We start from the raw sequence: 20,386 nt of genomic DNA, 5'->3' as shown, positions 1-20,386 counted from the left end.
CCGCCGTGCCGTCACGCCCCGTTAGAGGGACTGCGGGCAGGGCCGAGCCGAGCCGGGAAGTTTCTCCCGTGGGCGCTGGGTCGGAGCAACTTTCCCCGCACGGCCCCCGGAGCTCCGAGCGCTCCGGCTGCCCGGGGGCCGTGCGGGAGAAACGCGAGGAGGAGCTCGCTTCGGGGGAGGGGGAGATGGAGCCGGGGCGTGGGTAAGCCGCTCCCTTCTCCTTCCTCCTCCTCCTCCTCCTCCTCCTCCTCCCCCCCTCGGCTGCTCCAGTCTGGCAGCCAGGCTGCCTCCGGCCGGAGCCGCCGCACTTGGGAAGCGACTCCCGGCCCCGGCGCTGCCGCCGGGATGGGGACGCCGCTGGCGGCTCCCGGATTGCTGCTGCTCCTCCTGGCCGGCACGGCGGGGCTCTGCCGGGCGCTCTTCTCCCTCCCGCTCCGCGTGTCCCACCCCGCCGCCCCCGCCGGGTCGCCGCCCGCCCCGGTGGTGCTGCGGCCGGCAAGCGGCAGCCGGCAGCAGGATGCCCCCGGGGCTGCGGACGGCTTGGCCTTGGCCTCGGATCCCGGCGGCACCCTCAACTTTTTAGCCATGGTGGAGAACCTCCAGGGAGACTCCGGCCGCGGCTACTACCTGGAGATGCTGATCGGGACCCCGCCGCAGGCGGTAGGAGCGGGCCGGGGGCTGCGGGCCGGGGGCGCTGGGAGGGATGGGGAGGACGGGGCCAAACTTCGCCGGGGTGGGAGCGACTCGGCCCCCACCCCTCCGGCTCAACGCAACTTTGTCCCGGTGCTCGGCGCTGGCGCCTCCTCCCTTCCCCTTTCTCCCCCTCCCTTCCCGGGAGACGGGGCCGGTGCCCGGCGCGGGGGAGCGGCAGCAGCAGCGACTTTCCGCGGACCCGTAGGGAGGGGAGAAAGGAGAGAAGCATCCCCCGGCTGCCCTGTCCTGCCCCTGCTCGGGAAATCTGCAGATCTGGTCCACAGGATTTCTTTCAGGCTGTGTCACGGCGTTTGGATCTGAAGCGAGTTGCTCTGCCAGTCGAACTGACCGTGTTTTAGAGACAGAGGATGCTTTTTTGGTTATTCTTTGCTTTTTTAAGCTGCTCTGCATCGTGATTGGGTGCGCTGGCAGATCTTCCCGGTGCTCCCGGGAGAATCACTCGGCATCTTCCTGCTGAACTAAGTGATGGCTGGGCACAACCAGCCCCTTCTGTCGGGAATCCATGTGCTGTTCATTAACGGGGCAAAGAACCTGTGTGTTCTGAATATTGTTTTCAGATAAACCGTGTTGCCTTGAATCTTCCCTCTCTGTCTCCACCAGTGTGGCTGAAGTTTGTTTCGAGTTGTTGATTTTTTTTTTTTTTTTTTTTTTTTTTTTTTTTTTTTTTTTGCCGTGCAGTTGCTCTTTCATCTGTGTCATGAGATCCCAGGAGGAGCGGTGCTGGGCTGCTGGTGGGATGACTAGTCAGCTGAGTGGGGATTAATTTCCTGAGAGCCCTCGGGGCTTTCCTTCAGAACTTTGTGTTTGCTTCAGGAGTTTAGGTCCTGAGGTTTCCAGTGTAGACAGAAAAAAAAAAAAATCTTTATTCTTCTGCTTAACTCCCCTACGTAATAAAAAGCCAATGAATGCCAAAATGCGCAGCCAATGGGGAGCATTCAGCCGTCATTGCATTTTTGGATGTCTGTGAGTTCTTTCTTTTTTTGCCCCTCGAGTGTAAGAGGATTGGCCACATCATCTCTCTAATAAAAGGTATCACACTGGGATCAATACATGCATTGAGAAAGGCTGGCACTGTTTTATGATCAATAAATAGAGATTAAAAAAAAAACCAAACAACATAACTAGGTCTGACGTATCAAGGTGTGGCCCAGTAGCCATGGAGGCCATGGAATAATTTTTCCTATGTGTTAAGTGATGCATATTTGACTAGTTCTGTTAGTGTGGTGTGGTGTGTGCTTCATAACTCCAGGGAACATTCAAGCATTCAATATTGGCTTCTGCCACAATCGAGGAACCAGACTTGATTGGACTAATCACCCAATTCAGCATGTCTTAGATGAAAAAAAATAACTTCAGGTAGGAAAAGTGACTATCAAGCATATTATCTCCTTACGTGTCTAGGGGGATTCTGAAATGGGAAGAAATGGAAAAGGAAAAATGTGACAGGCCTTTAATAATATGACTGGAGGTCTAAGAGGGAGAAATGTGCTGCCCTCAGTACACCCACAGGCTTCACTTATGCTTAACAGCTCGTATCACTTGTATTACAGGTGATGGAAGGTTTCAGCTAGACTTGCCTCTGATTTTTATTTTTTCCACATTAAAAAAACATGCTTTGAATCTGATTCCAAAGCTTTTACTATTTTGAACTAGTTCTGACTTCTTGCAAAGTTAATTATTTTGAAGACTACCACTGGTTTAGCACATGTGAGGTTTTATTCACAAGTAGACCCAATGAGGTTGTAAGTAAGATTACAAATGCTTCTGTTTCCCAAATCAGATCTTGGAGTGTAATGACTCAGTGGAGTGCAGTTAGAATTTATTCTGTACTTTTGATGAGGATGAATTTGTTATCTCGTTCCTTGCCTGAAACTAGAAGACTTAAAGATCACAAAAGTACTTGGCTGTCTTTTCTGCTTTGCAACGAGTAGTATAAAGCTACAAAGCTGCTACTGTTGGTACTTGAATGCTTCACATGCTGCTACTAAAATCAAGTGTCTGGGTAGTGCCAAGCGTTGGATTGTGTTAAGCTCTTGGGCAAGTGGTTGCTGGAGTTGGGAGTGGGCTGTGCATGATGGTGTAGAAAAGGAAAATCTTTTCCTGATTTAAATGCTCCTCCCAACCTGACTTCGCTTCACGTCAGTAGCTGTGCTACAAAGTAATGCTTGGACACCTTCCTCTGCTCTTACACCCCTCCAGCTTGGGGCTTCCCAGCTGCCTGCCTGAGCCAGGCCTGTCCCAGGACTGCCAGCCCAGGGAGCAGGGAGCTGCCCTGACATTTTGCCAAGGAGGAAGGAGGATGCTGGCAGCGAGGAGCGCCGGAGCAGCGCGGCTGCGCTCCCGCGCTCGCAGAACAGAAAGGTGCATGGCACAGCTGCTGCTCTGCACAGGAGCAGAGAGGGGATGGGGAAACGCTCCCAGGGCAGTGGTGGACCACGACCAAGTAGCAGGCTGTGAGAAAAGAGAGCAGGTTTGATGTGGTGGTTACAGTAGTGTTGGTGCCCAGTGACTTCGGGAGCGTGTGCGTCAAGTGTTGGAAGCTGCTGTGCCAGAATGGGGAATGAACATTTGTGAAAGGCTTCAGCACTACAGGGCTTGCTTTACTGCTCAGCTGCATTTTTAGAATTTTTCCTTTTTTAATTCCTGTTCTTGGAAGGAAGCTACTATGACAGAATATCGTTTTTCAGGTCATTTAAGGCATACTTTTCGGCTTTCGTTCCAATTCTGATTTGTCATATAGCAGATAAACACAGCACAGAGCTGCGATTCACAATGGCAGTTCTGAAACACTTGTTCTGACGGTACAAAAATAGAGCAGCTGTGTGAAGTCAAAATTTATTTTATTTCCAAGATGGGAAACTTCAATGCAGTCAATCCAGTTTTGCAAAGTGTTTGCAGCCAAAGTGTTTCTGATCATTTCCAGTTTTTTGATACAGTATCCTTCTAATCCTATCAGATCTCCAGACCAGTTACTAGGTTGGTGTCAGGTGTTATTACTCCCACTAATTCTTATTCATTCACATGTAGACCTACTTAAGAATTATGTGAAAGGTGAAAATGATCTGTTGTATTGAAGGGCGTGATGTATTTGTCCCTTATTACATGGATGTATTATTATGTGGCCTACTCCTGATGGATTATGGGCTTTATACCTGTCTGCATAGGTGCATTTCTTCCAGTGCCAGATTTAAGTAAGAGGTGGCAAGAGCCCAATATGAATTGTGTGCGGTGTTCTTAGCTATTTCTTTAAATAATCCAATGGAATTCCTTTGCTCTGTCTTTTATTATTTTGCCTACCCTGAGATTATAAGAACTATGGGAAATTGAATCCAAGATCATTTAGGTTTTTTTTTGCTATCTTCACTGCAGTTCTCTTCATATTAATTTTGTTTCTCCTACAAGCTTTTGACCAAAAGAATAGTCAAACTCTTTAAAAAACCTCATGTTTTTCACAGCTTTCTTGAAGTCCATCTGGACTGCATTAAATGCTTGCAGGGACAGTACCATTGCCTCATCTTGCCTCTTGTATGAGGTGGTGGTAGTCCTGCTGATCCCACTGCATTTCCAAGCTGTGTTTTTATTGAGAACAGGTAAATTTTAATCCTGCAACTTCTCTGTGAAAGAGAGGCCAGGCATATGGCCCCTGAGAGCTCCGGTCTGATTAACCACAGAAGGATCCAACTTGTGCTCTGAATGCCACAGCTCCTTTCTTTCAGTGTCAGTTTTCCATTCTGTTCATGAGGAGGCTTTTACATCTGCTGTTTATCCTAATGGCAGTTTGTTCTGTGCACGGGGTGAGCAAAAACCCCTCCTATAAACTCACTCCCAAGTTTTAAGGTCAGTGTGGAAGTTGGGTCTTAACGGCCCCCACTGCAAAACACAAACTTCAGTTCCCACATAATTGGTGGGAGGTTATCTTCCCTTCCATTTCTTCCAGCTATTAAAGAGAGGAATGATAAAGAAGGATATGTATTAAATACCTCTAGTGTGTCATGGAGTCAGAATTTATGCCTTCGTGTTTTGAGGGTGATGTACACACACATTAACAAGTTCTGAACTTGCAGCCATTATTCCCTAATTGGTGGTAGATCTCATTCCCTGAGTGTTGAAAGGAATGAAGATGTGAGGAAAGATTCAGCTGCTCTGTAATCTGATTTCTGGTGCTTTGCTATTGCCCAACAAACTCAGCTCCACTTTCTTAATTTTGCTGAAAAGGGTCTCACTGTCTTTCAAGACACAAGGAATTTTAAAATGTGATCTTTCTCTGTTCAAATATCAGAAGGCAGGTTGCATCTCAAGTCTCTCTTTCTGTCTTTTTTCTTCTTTTTTTTTTTTTTATTAATTGCTAAGGTATTTTGTATTTATTTTTGAGTTCTTTATGAAAGCTGAAGAAACAAAAGCCTGAGAAGCAAAAACAGTTTCTGTGGTGCGTTGGAGTGTTTTGAGGTGGCAGTGTCAAAATCCTTCCAGATCTGTCTAGTGGAAATAGTATTGAAATGCAAAAATATTCCTGTTTTTAAATGGTGATTTGAGTCTATTTTGGTTGTTGTTGTTGTTGGATACCTGCAAAATAAAAAGGACAAGCACCTGGCAGTTGTAATTCAGGATTAATCCAGTGAACAGCTGTGGCCTGGTGGGCTGTGATGTGTTTTTGACCCAAAACAAACAAGCAAACATACCAGGTTTGGGTTGACCAAAAAGTCCCTGCCTTTACAAATTAGCATTCTAACACCTTCTTCCATCCAAAATTAGCCCTGGCAAAAGAGGCTGTGTGGGAGTAGTAGAGGCTGTACTATGAAATAACCCAAAATATGAGTGCTGCTTACACTGAATGGAAGAGGCTCACCATGGTCATTCCTCAGGATGTGCTTCTCTCCCTGAGTTAGGGATTAGAGCCCCACTAACTGTTGCTTTAAAGGAGCTTTCTCCTCTTCAGAGAAGTGATGGAAGCTTTATATCCAGGGGCTCTGCTTGAGGCAATCCTGAATTCAGATCCTGGTGGGTCAGGGCAGAAGAGCTGTTGTGAGGAGCAAGGGTGGTGGAAATAGGTGCCAGGCTCACATTTTTTACATTCCTTATCAAGGAAACAGCATCAGTTAAATCGGGAAAGAGGAAAGTAGAGGGTGAGCAAATAACTGTTTTGCCTGAATAAAGTGTAAATTAGTTGGGATTTGGAGTAGAAATGAGATGAAAATGAAAGAGTGGACGAAGGAAAGCCCGTGTGGAATTTCCATGCATTTATTTCATTTGGATCATTAAGGAAGAAATCTTTCTCTTCTTATTTGAGTTTTTCTTGTGGTTTTTTTTTTCCCTTTTTCCCCCTTCTCTAACTAGAGGACTGTGAGCTCTAGGGATTGCACCTGGCAAGACAGATTTAAAAGCTACTACACCTTGCAGAGGTCTTCATTTTCTTGAAGGGCTCTTAGGACTTTGAGTATGTGAGGACACCTTAGCTATTACATTGCCTCCACATATTATAATTTTTGAAATGTCCTCACTCAGTGTAAGTGAAACAAGTCTGACCCGAAGTGTTGTCTGGTCATTGTCAAGTACAGCTCTGTTTGAAAAAGGAAGCTGGCACAATGGCTCTCACATGTGTCTCTCCAGTGGGAGTCGGACAGACCTCTCTCCCCCTTTTCCTACTGGCTGTAAAATACAGATTTCATCATACAAACAACTTGGGTAAATAAGTGAAGGAACTTGTTGCTTCTATTTCAGCACAGTTTAGGGCTTGAGATCAAATCTTCAAAGTAAAGGAGGCAGCTCTCAGCTGCCTTAAAGAAGGAAGTGTTTTTTCCTGCTATTGACAGGCCTGTCCTACGTCTTGCTGCATTCCAGCTTGGGTTTGCTCTGTAGATAGATCCAAGCTGATGAAGCAAACACAGAGCATGTTCTAAGGTCACTTTTATACCTGAAATTGTATCCATCGGCTCAGTGCCCTTGAAAGCACTTAAAGTAGGCCAGGACTAGGCAGATCTTACTTTCCTTTCTGCCCGTGCCTCCATCACTGCTCTCTGTGTGACTGGATGGCGGTGCTGAGGAGCTGGGCTGGCAGGACACGGCGCACTGGCGCTGGGAGCAGCCTAGCTGAGAAGAGAACCTCAGCATGAACAACCCACTGTGCTTTTCCCTTGGCTGGAAGTGCCCAGGGAGCTGCTCCACCACCGGCAGCACCTGAAGGAGCTCAGTGTGGGAGCTTGCCCCGGAGGAGACGGGCCAGAGACAGACAGCAAACATCAGGCCTCAAGGAATAAGGAGCCACAACTAATGACATCCAGGAAGTTTATGGTGAGGAGCAAAAAAGGGCTCACAAAGGACTCTGGTATTCCCAAAGCACTCCCAAAGCACTCTTGGGAGTGGCCATGCAGATCAACAGCCTGTGATTGGCCAGAAGGCTTCTAGAACATTCTGGGAGAGACTGTACATGTATCCATGTGTCGGCCCCACTTTGGGGTGTTCTAAAGCAGCCTCTTTATGTTTTGTTTTGCACCCTCGTTTGTGCCCTTTTTATTTATTTAATAAATATCACCAGTGTTTATTGGAATAATTACCAATATAGCTGGATGGGACGTGCCTGAGCTTGTCTGGCCCTTGCTGCTTGACCAAGAGGCGGCAACTGTGGTGTTTCAGCCCAGAGACACCTTTGGCTGTCTGGATGCTGCAGCTGGGGGCTCGGAGGCAAGTCCAGGCTTGCAGGAGCTCAGGTTTACCTCTGGTGAAGAAGATTAAGACAATGGTGAAGGAAAAGGAGTTGGTTTTGATCCAGAGCTTTATTCCTGGCCCGCAGGCCTCTGAATGCAGCAACAGCTCCAACAGAACTCCCCGAACCGTGTGGTTGCTGTTCCTTTTAACCCCGGGGAGAGGGGGAGGGAAGGAACATGGGGGACCACCAAGCAGGTAGGGGGGGAAGTCTTAGGGGACAAATGACACCCGGATGGCCCAACATCCCCTCAGGGGTATGGCATCTTTTGAATTCTGCCAATCACTCTACGCCCTTCTGGAATGCCAGGATTGACAGACAGCGCTCAGGAGGGGGCAAGGGAGGGGGAGGGAGAGGTGGCTGACACCCCTGGGGAAGAAATCTTCAGGGAGAGACCTGGGGTATGTGAGGCAAACCATGACAACACACTGCAACAAGTGCTGGCACTTGAGTCCTACCCGTCCCTTCCTCGTTGCTGCGCCACACGGCCGCAGCATCGCGGAGCTCCCGAGACCAGAGGGTTTCCCCGTGCACCCCACAGATCCCTTGGGGCATTGTTTCCAGCCCATCTCAGGCTACTCTGCTGCCAGCCAGGGCAGAGATCACCGGCAGCCAGCCACGTGCCACAACAGCTCCAGTCTGCACCAACCCCACAGCTTTGGTTTCGCTGTGGTGGCACCTGCTTGGCACAGCCAGGGAAGCAGCAGCCTGGTGTGGTGGTGCTCACAGGGGTCCCAGGATGAGGGAAGAGATGAGAACCTTGACTCCATGTTTCAGAAGATTTATTATTTTATGATATATATTATATTAAAAGAAAATGATATATTAAAATTCTGCTAAAAGAATCGAAGAAAGGATTTCATCAGAAGGCTTGAAAAGAATAGAAAAGGAATGGAATGATAACAAAAGCTCGTGACTCTCAGAGAGTCCGAGACAGCTGGACTGTGATTGGCCATTAATTAAAAACAACCACATGAGACCAATCAAAGATGCACCTGTTGCATTCCACAGCAGCAGATAATTATTGTTTTTCTTTTCCTCTGAGGCTTCTCAGCTTCATAGGAGAAAAATCCTGGCAAAGGGTTTTTTCAGAAAATATCATGGCTACAGCCTGGCATCACCTGAGAGCCTCACTGAGGAGCTCTGAAAACTTCTCCTCCTTAGGCTGAGAGCAGCTCTGCTGCCCCCAGGCCCAGCCAGTTCAGCAGCCTTGCCCCAGGTGTGGCTGTCCAATGGACTTTTGGCCGTGCGCATCCGAGAGCGGCCACGTAGCAAAGTCAGCCCTGGAGCCCTCAGAAAGCCTCAAGCCAGAGTCAATGTTTGCTCCCTCTTTTGCCAAAGGCTGATAAAATTGCACCTTTTTCCCCCTGGTCTCACTCCTCCCTCAGAGTTCTTCCCTCATTCTTCGTTTTGCCTGTCTTTCCCACTGCTCTCGCTGCCTTTTTTATGTCTAAGAGTATTTTTCAGGGAGGGCAGCTGGGGATGAATGTTCTAGACTTTGATTTTGGATTTTTTTTTAAGATTCATTCTCTAACTGATGAAACCTGTGGAGTGTCATGGGGAGGGAAGTTGAGGAAAACAAGCTAGATGAGGGAAAAAGATCTCATTCGAGTGAAAATTACAATTCACTGAATACAATTAATGTGTCATAATTAGGCCCTTTTGAAGGGAATCTGTTAAGACAGTAATTGCACTCTGCAATCCTTTTTCCCCCTCACCACTGCTTACTAATAATTTGATATTGTGAAAAACAAATTACTTGTAGATTTTGTCCTCTTTGCTCAGCTTGCGAGTACTAAAATTAGTTGATTTTATTTAGCTTTATGGTTGGCTTATTTTTGTACCTATTTACTAGCAAAAACTGCTATTAAGCTAGATTGCAATGTGTTCAGGGAAAATGCTGGTCTCACATCCTAGTCTGGCCTTATTTTAAAAGAGGAAAGGTATTAAGGCTGCAGCAACATTTGGTAAGCTTCTCCTCCCTAAATACAGAGAAGAATCCATCCTTAGGGATCCAAAACTGGCATTTTTGCTTTAAAGAAAAAGACATGACAACTCAAGAACTGAGAGTCACCTTTCCACTTGAGGGAGGGATTAAAGGCCAGCTCCTGCCATTTGACAGGGAAAAAATAATTGGATGCTTTTGTCAGCCATCTCTCAGATAATTCCTTGATATTTGGGAGTGGATCTGCCTGTGAGAGTGGCTCTCAGCAGAGCACCTTGGAGCCCACCTAATGCTCAGGCTCAGGTCAAGGCCAGATGTGAGAATTTTTTCACCACCCAGGCTCTTTCTGCTTCCTACTTTGCTTCCATAAGAAGCTTCACACCAGAGAAGATCAGGATTTGGAGTTTCTACAGGAACAAAAGGTTTACCTGCTTTGTCATCATATGGGAGCTTGGGTCCTGCATGTGCCAACTTGAACATTTTATTGTGGCATTTGGGAAGAAAAGAATTTGAACAATGCCATTGGCAGCAGTAGTTTTGGCATAGAAAATAAAATACTGGGGTGTTTTGTTTTGACTGCAGGATTTGGATCTGTTTTCAAAATTGTGACTTTGTGAAATCTCGAGGGAGGTTTTTTCCTCACTTTTTTTTTTTTTTCTCTGTAAATGGAAACTTTACTTCCAGAATGCCACTCTGATACCTGTTGATACAGAAACCTTGACTGTCAGTGTCTGCAGTATGACAAATTAAGAATTGTGGCATCTTTTCAAGGCCAGGTTGGACAGGGCTTTTAGCAGCCTGGTCTAGTGGAAGGTTCCCTGCCCATGGCAGGGGGTTGGAATGAGATGATTTTTAAGGTCCCTCCCAACCCAAACCATTCCATGATTCAAGCCAGAGCACACTACAGCAGCTTGAGCTGTTCAGGGCAGTATTACTGTGCTGCTTGAGCATGGTTTGGAAAGGCTGTGCTTTTATTCACTGTGCTGCCTAGTAGATCTCTGCTGTAGGAAAGAGTGAAGTGTAAGGCATGTCAGAAAATGATTCATCAATCCTACCTTTTCTCTGACTAAAGAGATTTTTATTTAATTTCATTCATTTTTCTTCTCAGTGACTCTGGGGTTGCAAATAAGACAGAGGAGTTCAAAGGTGGTCACACTTCCCAAAAGTCTGGGAGCTGCTGGAGCAGTGGAACATCTGATGCAGTCACAGTGCTTCAGCTTAACTGTCAGAGAATAATCTTCTCATTACTTCTCAGTAGCAAAGTCCTTCAGGGAATAACACAAACATTTCACATGATCCAAAGTGCCAGATTTTTGCATTTGAACCGCTGAGATAAACCACGTGGGGGATGGGGAGAGTTCACAGAATTTCTCAGGAGCTGTGGTTATGAACGCTGCTGTGTGCTACATGCTCCAGCTAAAATTAACTTTCATTTGCACTCTACTGAGCCTTTAGGTTTACCTTGAATGACCTTTGGTCATTGGCAAGTGACCAGATGCAGCTTTTTGTCCAGGTTTGGGAGCTTTTCTCTGTGGTAGCTGTGCACAACAGCATTTGCAGTTGCCAGTGGGCAAAATTCCACAATTCCAGTGCCCTGAGCACCATCAGCTCCAGTGGTGTGAATAGAATGGTTTGGGTTGAAAAGGATCTTCAAGACCATCTAATTCCAGCTCCCATCACACATCCATCATCACACAGTGGGATGCAAGCCCTGGCCAGAGTAGAAGGAAGCTTATTCCTGCACTGGAATTCTTATTGTGTGGGGGAATGGGTTGTGGGGAGCTGCTGTTATGGCATGTGCTGGCAGACTTTATCAACCCGAGAGCATAACAAAGTCTTTTAACTTCCTGCCCTACAAACTCAATCTGGTATCTGGAAATGAAGCTGTGTTCCTGCATGCCTCTGTGTTCTCCTGTGTAATCAAGATTTTTATAGTGGAACTTGGTTAACAATTGTAATGATGTATGAGCCACGGGCGAAGCTGGTTCATTTCCCAGAGCTGCTGCCTCTCCAGTATTAGCCAGGGGAAAGAGGAAAGTATGAATGTTTGAGAAGGAGAGAGAGAAATAAACTACTCCAATAGCAGGGGAGGAACAGTGCTGCTGTTCTCTAACAGTGCTGCTCTCTAAAAAAAGAGAATTTTTTTTAAAAGCATATCTTATTTCACTTGAGAATCAAAACTGCCTTTTAAATTGTCCTGCCAAATTTTTAAGTAAAAACATTAGAAGAAATATGAATAAAAAGCATGATTCTTATTTTTAATTAATCAAACACATCATTATGACATTGGTTAACAGCTATTTTTTTCCTTTTTTTTTTTTTTTTTGTGTTTCCCAATCAAATAGTCCTTCCTGCTAATGTGGAGCAGAAAGCTGATTTCTGTTTGTGCCTTTGAACTCCCTTGTATAATTCCAAGGAACACCCATGATGACAATCAAACTCTGCATGGCAATATCCTAAATAGGTCAGGTGCAATGGGGAGCAAAAGCCTTCCATCTGTTGTATTCTCTTTATTAATTGCCAGGGAAATAAATCCACTGGAGTTGCATCACCTTGTTTGTGCTCTGAGTCCTGGGACTCCCTGTGCACATTCCAGTGGCCACCAAAGATGGCACAGAGCAGTGGGAAGCTGTCTGGCCCTACACCTTGTCCCCAGAGGTGTGGCACAACTTTCCTAACAGGAAACACGATCACAATAACCCAATTCCACTCTTTGTGCCTGACACAGATGAACTTTTGGGTTTTATCCTAATCTTTCCCTCCTTCCCTTCCCTTCCCTTGCCTGCCCTGGCAGATCCAGTCACGTCCCTTTCCCATCCTGCCAGCCCAGCAGGTGTGTGAAAGTGTGGGATGGTGGCTGTTTCTGGGCAGAAAGGGAGGAAAGAGAGTGGGAGCTGCTGTGACAGGTGAGGAAGAGGTGGTTCAAGAGGGTGGGATTGGCCTTTTCAGGCTGACACAGCCCAGATCTTGTGTTAAATAAAGTCTGGCAGTGCTGCAAGCCAGGCCTGAAGAACAAGTCATGGCATTTTTATAGCAGAGGTCATGCCTTGAAGTACAGGGAGTTCATAGCTGGATTTCCAATGTGTGTGCTTGATTATTTACCTCTCCATACCCAATTATCCCAGCTAATCCAGGGATCTCACTGGGTGACCATGGGAATGTCTGTACTTTCCTGGCCTCCAGGAGGAACAGGCTGCTTTCAGAGCCCTGAACTTGTCTTAAGCAGCAAGCTGGGTGTTCCCATGGCACCATATCCACTGACTTCAATGTTTTGGCAAGGTTGGTTGCTTCACTGTTGTGGTGAGCAGATAGAGAAAACCCAGGGAAACCTTCTGCACTTTGGGTTTGTTACAGCATTTCAGGAGAACAGACTGGAAAGTGTCTCTAAGCATTCAGTGTCCTTGAAGAGGAGCACTAAAAAAGCATGAGGAGGAATTCCTGAAAGCAGGCAGCAAGTGCAGCTAGGAGGATGCTCTAATGAGTGGTGTCCCACAGAGTGGGTATGGAAGTGCTGCTGGGAAAAGCTCATTCCAGGGAGAAGGGATAGACTTGATGAGTCAGGGGTGTCCTGCTTTCACCTCTCCTCCTCACAGCTCTCCAGGCTCTGAAAAACCTTTGCTAACAAACACTTCTCTCCAAAACTAACATCTTGACAGAGGAGGGGAAAAAAAACCTGGAAAGAATTGTGTCACTACAAGAGTGAGGTGAAGGGGGGAGGAGAGGTAAGAGATCAGACCTGGCATACAGCCTTCTGAAAAAGTTGATTTTTTTCACTGCTGTCCTGCAAGTCTCATTTTCTTTCTATTTGCCTCTGAAATGTAGCCTTTTTTCAGTGTTACTCACTACCTTCAAATCAAAGAATTATTAAATGGCTTGGGTCAAAAGAGAACTTCAAGATCATCTTGTTCCAACCCCCTGCCATGGACAGGGACACTTTCCTCTGTCCCACGCTGCTCCAAGCCCCAGTGTCCAACCTGGCTTTGGACACTTCCAGGGATCCAGGGGCATCCAAAACTTCTCTGGGCACCCTGTGCCAGGGCCTCTCCACCCTCACAGGGAAGTTTTCCCTAATATCCCATCTAATCCTACTCTCTTTCACTTTGAAGCCATTCCCCATGTTCTTGTAAATAGCATCTCTGAAAAACAAAACAAAACAAAACAAAAAAACTTTTTAAGTGTTGAAGGAGCAGCTTTGGCACTTGGTTTCACATCTCTTAATACAATCTGAAAGCTGGAATCTTATTTAAAACTGAATTTGAAGTTCAGATCTTAGGTATGAGGGAGAAGGTGGGAACACTGGAGTGGGACTGAACCTCTCTTGCAGGGGTTCTGCCTGCTGCTGAAGGACAAGGGGATTGTGCTGTCTTTGGCAGAAGGGAGATCACCAAAAAAATAGCAGTGCTCATGAGTCTGGGGATGCCTCCTAGCCTAAGCTCAAGAGCATTAGGAATGGGCTTCATTCCTCTGATGAATTTTGTTATTTCCAGATGGCTCAGTAAACATGGGCAGTGACTCACCTACAGGGTGAGGAAGGTTTAAAAATTAGTCACTTCAAGCCTTCTTGAGTTTGCCTAGCATGGCTTGGCTCTGTACGTATGTGTAAAACTGTTTTGGTCTAACTGCAGTTGATTTAGTTTCAAAACAACCTTTTTTTTTTTTTTTTTTTTAAACTGTAGGGACTTCTGAAGCTAGGTAGAGAAGAAGAGTTAAAAATGCCTTTTTTTTTTTTATTTGACAGCAGTTTCACTGAGTCTAATGAGCAATAGAGGAAAAGAAAAGAATGACCTGACAAAATAAATTGGAAGCTAATTTTGGAGAGCAAAAGCCTCGGAAAATTGAAATTCTGAACTGAATGCAGCTTCTAACTGTAATCATTCACTGGGTATAATACATTAATGTAGGCTTACTGATTTCATTTCCTTAACCCAAGGAAAAAAAAGGCAAAAAAACCTCCTTAATATTGTATTCTGAAAGGTAATGTAGTAGCATGATTTCTCCTTTTTTTTTTCCTTGTGACTCCCTTAAAAAAGCCCAACCTCTAAAATTCTTTGACATGATTATCCTTTGCAGAAAGATCATGCCCTAAGTAGTGCTGGTGAGCAGAAGAGCCACAGCAGACATTTAACCTCAGACAGTGCCCTGCTTTTTGTGGAGTGGAAGCTCTCCCCCTCCTCAGCTCCTCCTACAGCATCCTTAGCTCCATCTGATGGCCCAGAGAGCTCAGAATCCTGCTGGACAGTGCCCAGCAGGCCTGCCCTGGGGTGGTGACACTGTGGTGGTGGTGACATCTCGGTTCTGAGTTGTTGGAATGGCTCCCCAGGTGTTAGAAAGTCTCTTTTTCCCAGCCCTGAGACTGAAGAAGAAGTCGAGATTCCTGAGCTCTGGTTCTCAAGGTTGTTTATTTTCTCTTATCTATCACATTCTTTCTCTGACCTGCTGAGGTCTGCCCAGCAGGTTCATGGCACACTGCCCGCCCTCGGGGTGGTGTTAGCTTTAATACTAAGAACTACATGTACTTTATTTACAGTAATTTTCTAATACCTATCACCTGTGTTAGACAGTCTGTCTCTACTCTAAACCAATCCAAAAGTGTCACCATCCCAGCAGAATATGGAGGACAAGAAGAAGAAGGACAGGACATGCCCAGATTCCTCCATCTTGCTGCTTGAACCCCCATTCTAAAATCCCCAAAATTTTACTTTTTCACCCTGTGATAAATTCATTCTACTCAAACCCTTGTGGCTTGTAACTCCTCACACAAAGTTGGGAATTGTTTCCATGGGCTAAAATGGAAGGCACAGGTGTTTTTGACTATGTGCCAAGGTCTCTGAGCCCCCTGCCAGGGTCTTGAGTCCTCCAGGGCAGCCAGAGGAAAGTCCTGGGTTCCGACGGTGACACTCTCTGGTTTCCAGGTGAGAAAGAATTTTATGCTGAGAAGGAGCCTGTGAAATGGGTGATGCCACTCACAAGCACATCTCCAAGAGTTAAACTCTATTTTAGCTATGGAATTATTGAATTAATAGCTGTGTCTCCAGCACCTTAAGTCACCCTGTTCTCCAGGGAGGGAGGGGTGAGCTCTGGATGAGACTCTTGCTAATTTAGGACACAGGGCTTAGACTTAGCCTGTCTCTAAACCCAGGCTGCGTGGGCACTGGGATTCCTCTCGAGGCTTGCAGTTAAATGTGAGAGTTGCTCCCAGTGGCATTTGGCTTACAGCCTCCCTGTCTCATCAGTGCTGTGCTGTAATTACCAGGAAATTGATTAATTTAGTTCCTTTACACCTACTAACAGGTGGAAACAGGCTTTTGGATTTAACAAGAGCTTTTGTGTGCACTTAAGCACAAATAGCTGATGTCTCATGCACTCCTTCTTGAATTTCAGAGTGTTTGTGGGGGTTTTCTTAATCCTCCATTTGTCTAGGCACTCATTATCTTTCCATTCAAGAACGTGTGGTGTAAGTACAGCAGATAGATTTTCCTCACTCAGATTTGGGAGGATTTCTGCTGCTCTCAGTAAGCACTAACTCTGCTTGTGCTTAAAGGTTGGTGGCTACCCTGGGGAAGGTTGATGAAGGCACCTCTTGGCTTCCATGCAACCCCATCCTTCTGAAAGGTTTGGCTCCCTGGGGGTCTCTGTGGCACACCTACATCTCTTAAAAGACTATCACACTTTTCCTTCATCTTCTCAAGCCATTTAAAGCCTGTCAATGCTCATTTACAGGTGATTTTTTTCTACACCTGTAGATTATTGTTATTACTCTGCAATTAGTCCAGATTTTCCTTAAAACTCAGTGCTTAGAGCAGAGCATGACTTCAGCTGCAGCTGCTTTATGTGAGCTACAGGATTGCTTCACACACTTGGTTTTGTCTGCTATGGTGTGAGGTGGGAGAGACACTCATATCTGGGGGGAGAAAAAATAAAAAAGAGGGAAAAAAAGGTTAATCTCTTCTGAAAAGGCAATGAGACAAAATTGCTACGATTCACACAGCTCTAAGATAAGCAAGTAATGGCTCATGTTCAACAGCAAAGCATGTTCACCTAGCATGAATAGGATGGATGTGTTGTATGATAAATCTAGACACAGCAAATAAATTTCAGCCTGAAAAATAAGATAGCACATGAGATGGCATGTGCAGAAAGAATGCTAATGTTTAGGGAACTGAGGGCATTGGCAGGAAGGAGAGCGGAGAAATGAAGAATAGATATTTTGTTTTGTTACCAGGATTGATTGGCTGACTATTTTTTTTTGTCTTTAAACCATAATAGCCTTCCCTTATTGTCAAAATGATAATATATATAAAGCACTTCCTGTAATATTTTTCTTCAAAATGACTATTCATCAGTCCCACAGTCAGATGCTCATATTTCAACTCACAATTTAGTTTAGCAAGTTTATACTTCAGAGCAATCTGTCATTTTAGCATTTGTGTTTTTTATACAAATCTCCACTACAGAAGCATGCAGTGCTCTTAAACACGGATAGATTGGCTAATCCAGATAGTACTTTGCAATCTTCTGGCAAAGAAAGAGATTATTGCTTTTCAGGCAGGAAAAAAGAGATATTCCTTCTAGTCTAGCAGTGCAGATCATGGAGAGATGGGGGGGAAACTCCTGGCCTTCTGCTGGGCCCAGTGAGAGTGTTTGGGAATAGATGTTTTAAGTGGCTGGGCAGGAGAGGGAATGTGAAGACAGTAAATGTAAATCCCAGGTCCTGGCACCACCTGGGAATGGAGTGAGGGGAATGGCAGCAAAGGCCAAACTCCCTCTGGAGAGCTTGGTCTGCTGCTGGCACTGGTTCTCCTGTTAACTCCCCAGACTGCAAACACAGCCCAGTTTCTGTGACAAACTTCTGCTGTTGTTCAAGCAGGAGTTATCTTTGGTGATAAACTTGACCTTCTGGTTTGCCCACATTTTTGTGCAGCAATAAATCACCTTCCTTTGCATCCCCAGGGCCACAGCAAAGTGTGGGCACCACCTGCTGAGCAAACATCATTAGAAAATTAATCTCATTCTTTTTTTTTTCCTTTCCTCACAATGACTGTCTTATCTTGGCTGCATGGGTGAACCTTTCTTGTGACCATGGGAGGGCATTTTTTTGGAGGTAGGAGCAGATAGGTCTGTTTTCTCTGGTGAGATGACTTCACTCAGGGCAGCATTGGAAATACCCCTCCTGGACTTGGTGTAAAATGTGAGTCTGGCTTCCTCCTCCTTCTCTTCCTCTTCCTCCTCCTCTGAGGTGAAGTATGATTCCATCCAAGCTGCAGGGGATCATTTGGCTTTGGGGTGAAATGTTCCTCCAGTGCAGGGACTGCTTGTGAGCAGTGAGAAATGGGAGAGTCCATCCCTGCACCAGTGTTTATGGGCAGTGTGCCAGTCCAACAAATTTACCTATTTTTGTTTTCAGTCTACCTTTTAAACAAAGTGCACAATATTCTGCAGGCAGAAACCTGTCACTGTGGAGGCTTTTCAGGTTTATGGCTGACTTTGCAGTCTTCTACATCTAGAAATGCTTCCAAAAATTTCTCTTAACTCATCTTTTAAATTGCTTTTATTTCTGCATCTTCAGAGGAACAGATGAAGAATCTATATTAAAGCCTAGCCTTCTGATACCTTTTTTTTTATTGGAAAGTAGGCTGTAAATGCTAACTCTAAGTTACACAGGGGAGAAAAAACCATACAGTATGTCTGTGCTTAAAAAGCCACTGTATATTGTAACATTACTAATTTGTAGAAACAAATTTGCTGAAATAACCTGACTGACTGTCAGTGCCAATAATAACATGTAATAACTGTGGGCAAACACAGCATATAGTTACTGGTGTTTTCTTTTCTGTATGATGGTTGTAAGCAATTCTTGCCAGATGGGCTGATAATGTAATTAGGAATCATTGTGTTAAATGAGGCAGCATTTAAATTGCCAACTAATTTTCCTATCTATTAACCAGCTTGAGAAAGAAGAGCTGTTACCCAAATAATTTCTAGCTGCTAATCCCTAACAAGAAGCAGAACTTCTTTGAACCTTTTTTTTTTTTTTTTTTTTTTTTTTTTTTTTTTTTTTTGTGAAGCACTATCTAGCAGATTATTTTCTGAGATTATTTTCTGGAGGGTTTATTATGTGTGGGACAAAATAAGAAAGAGAATTAAGAGATGGTACAAGCTCAGGAATGAGATGGGGTGGACTTCTACATCTACCTTGTGATGTGTGGTAACAGGTCCTGAGCAGGTAATGGGATGATTCCTATTTCTGCTCTCTGCATGGGAATAAAAACTTTTTTACTCTGTCATAGTTGACTGTGTGACATGCTCCAGCAAGCATATAGAATTACAAACCCTATTTTAAGTGGGTGCTTTGGGAGAAATCATGAAAGTATGAAAAGATTTTGAGTGGCACGTGAATGCCACTGGTGTGGAATGGTTGTGCTCTTTACTGAGGACAAGAGGAAAGGGAAAAGAAAGGGGTGCCCTTGGGTTGAGTTAAAACCCCAGAGGAGGCATGATGGCTTGTAGTTTTCACCATGAAAAGAGATATCATTGCTAAAAGAGAGTAGGTTTAGATTAGAGGTTAGGAAAAATTCTTCCTTCTGAGGGTGGGCAGGCCCTGGCACAGGTGCCCAGAGCAGCTGGGGCTGCCCCTGGATCCCTGGCAGTGCCCAAGGCCAGGTTGGACACTGGGGCTGGGAGTACCTGGGACAATGGGAGGTGTCCCTGCCCATGGCAGGGGTGGCACTGGATCATCTTTGATGTCCTTTCCAACCCAAACCATTCTGTGGTTCTGTGAATTCTTACAGAGCCCCCTTCTTTGCTCTGCTGCCTTGTGAAGGAAACTCAATTATCACTAAAGTTTTGACTGATCCCCAGAGTAAATGTAAGGCTGAATGAGATTGTTTACTGTGTTTATGGCACTATGTGTGCAAATCCTATTCCTTTTGTTTTCCCCACTCCCTGTGCTTCAGCTGAAGCAGGAATGAAGAGCCAAATACATTTTTGAAGTCTGGTTTCTTTACAGAATCATGGAATAGTTAAGGCTGGGAAAAACCTTTCAGATCAAGTCCAACCATCAACCCAGCACCACCACCATGTTCACCCATAAATTATTTTCTCAAGTGCCATATCCATATGGTTTTTTAACAGTTCCAGGGATAATGAAATTTCCACTTCCCTGGTCAGTTTGGTCAAGTGCTTTACAACAATTTTTGAGGAAAGTTTTTCCCTAATATCCAGCCCAAACCTCCCCTGGTGCAGCTTGAGGCCATTCCCCCTCATCCTGTCTCTTGTTATCTGGTAGAAAAGACTGACACCAGCTCACCCCAAGCTGCTTTTAAGTAGCTGTAGAAGGTTTGCCAGTCTAGTGGTGGGACTTTATTGCTTGACCTAAAAGGATTGATCAGACCTGTGTGCTTGGAAAAAAAAATACAGTGGATTTTTCTATGGATCAGTCTTTTAGGGGGGATGAAGAGTATCCCTAGTTCAGTGTGGGAGACCCAGGGAATCACATCAAAAGCAGCAGGTTTGCAGGCAAGCCCCAGGATTCCACACCTGGAAAAGGCTGTGGATGCTAAATCACCCAGACAGCTGCTTCAAAGAAATCCATTTTGCACTTTCAGCCTGTGGGATTTGTCTAGTATATTTTTCTGGAAGTTACCAAAACCTCCCAACCTCAAACTAAAACAGGGAAGAAGAACTTCTCCAAAGTCTGAGCAGGGTGTGTACCAGAACAGAGGCAACTTCTGTCCCAGCTAAAGGAGAGGAGCAACCTCTGTGCAACAAAAAATGAATGATTGCTGCTCTCATTTTCCCTTGAAAATGTGAAGGAAGTCACTTTCTGAAGCATGGTGGATAACTGCAAATTGTTTTATGCCAGGCAGTTAAATGAGGCATGAATAACAGCCAGTCTAGTGTAGATGTGTCATATTGACATCACCTGCTGAACCAGGGCAGGTGCCTGAGCCACAGACAGCCAAAGCTTTGCTGAGTGAAAAAATGATAACACATCAATAGGCAATTTTTGTTTTTTCTGGTAGCAAAAT

The 20,386-nt window shown here is 45.3% G+C and overlaps 1 protein-coding gene across 1 annotated transcript in view; it reads left to right on the top strand.

The window, feature by feature from the left end:
* The first annotated feature begins 246 nt into the window (after window positions 1-246).
* BACE2 (beta-secretase 2) overlaps window positions 247-20,386 on the top strand; it is a 56,041-nt gene continuing 35,901 nt past the window's right edge. The window contains exon 1 of the mRNA XM_059840104.1: window positions 247-660. Within this exon, the coding sequence (XP_059696087.1) occupies window positions 346-660 (315 nt within the window). The 5' untranslated portion in view covers window positions 247-345. The remainder of the gene's footprint in view (window positions 661-20,386) is intronic.

The sequence above is a fragment of the Haemorhous mexicanus genome, chromosome 2, assembly GCF_027477595.1.
Source record: "Haemorhous mexicanus isolate bHaeMex1 chromosome 2, bHaeMex1.pri, whole genome shotgun sequence".
Taxonomy (NCBI): Eukaryota; Metazoa; Chordata; class Aves; order Passeriformes; family Fringillidae; genus Haemorhous; species Haemorhous mexicanus.
This window is presented reverse-complemented; position numbering and strand designations above follow the sequence as displayed.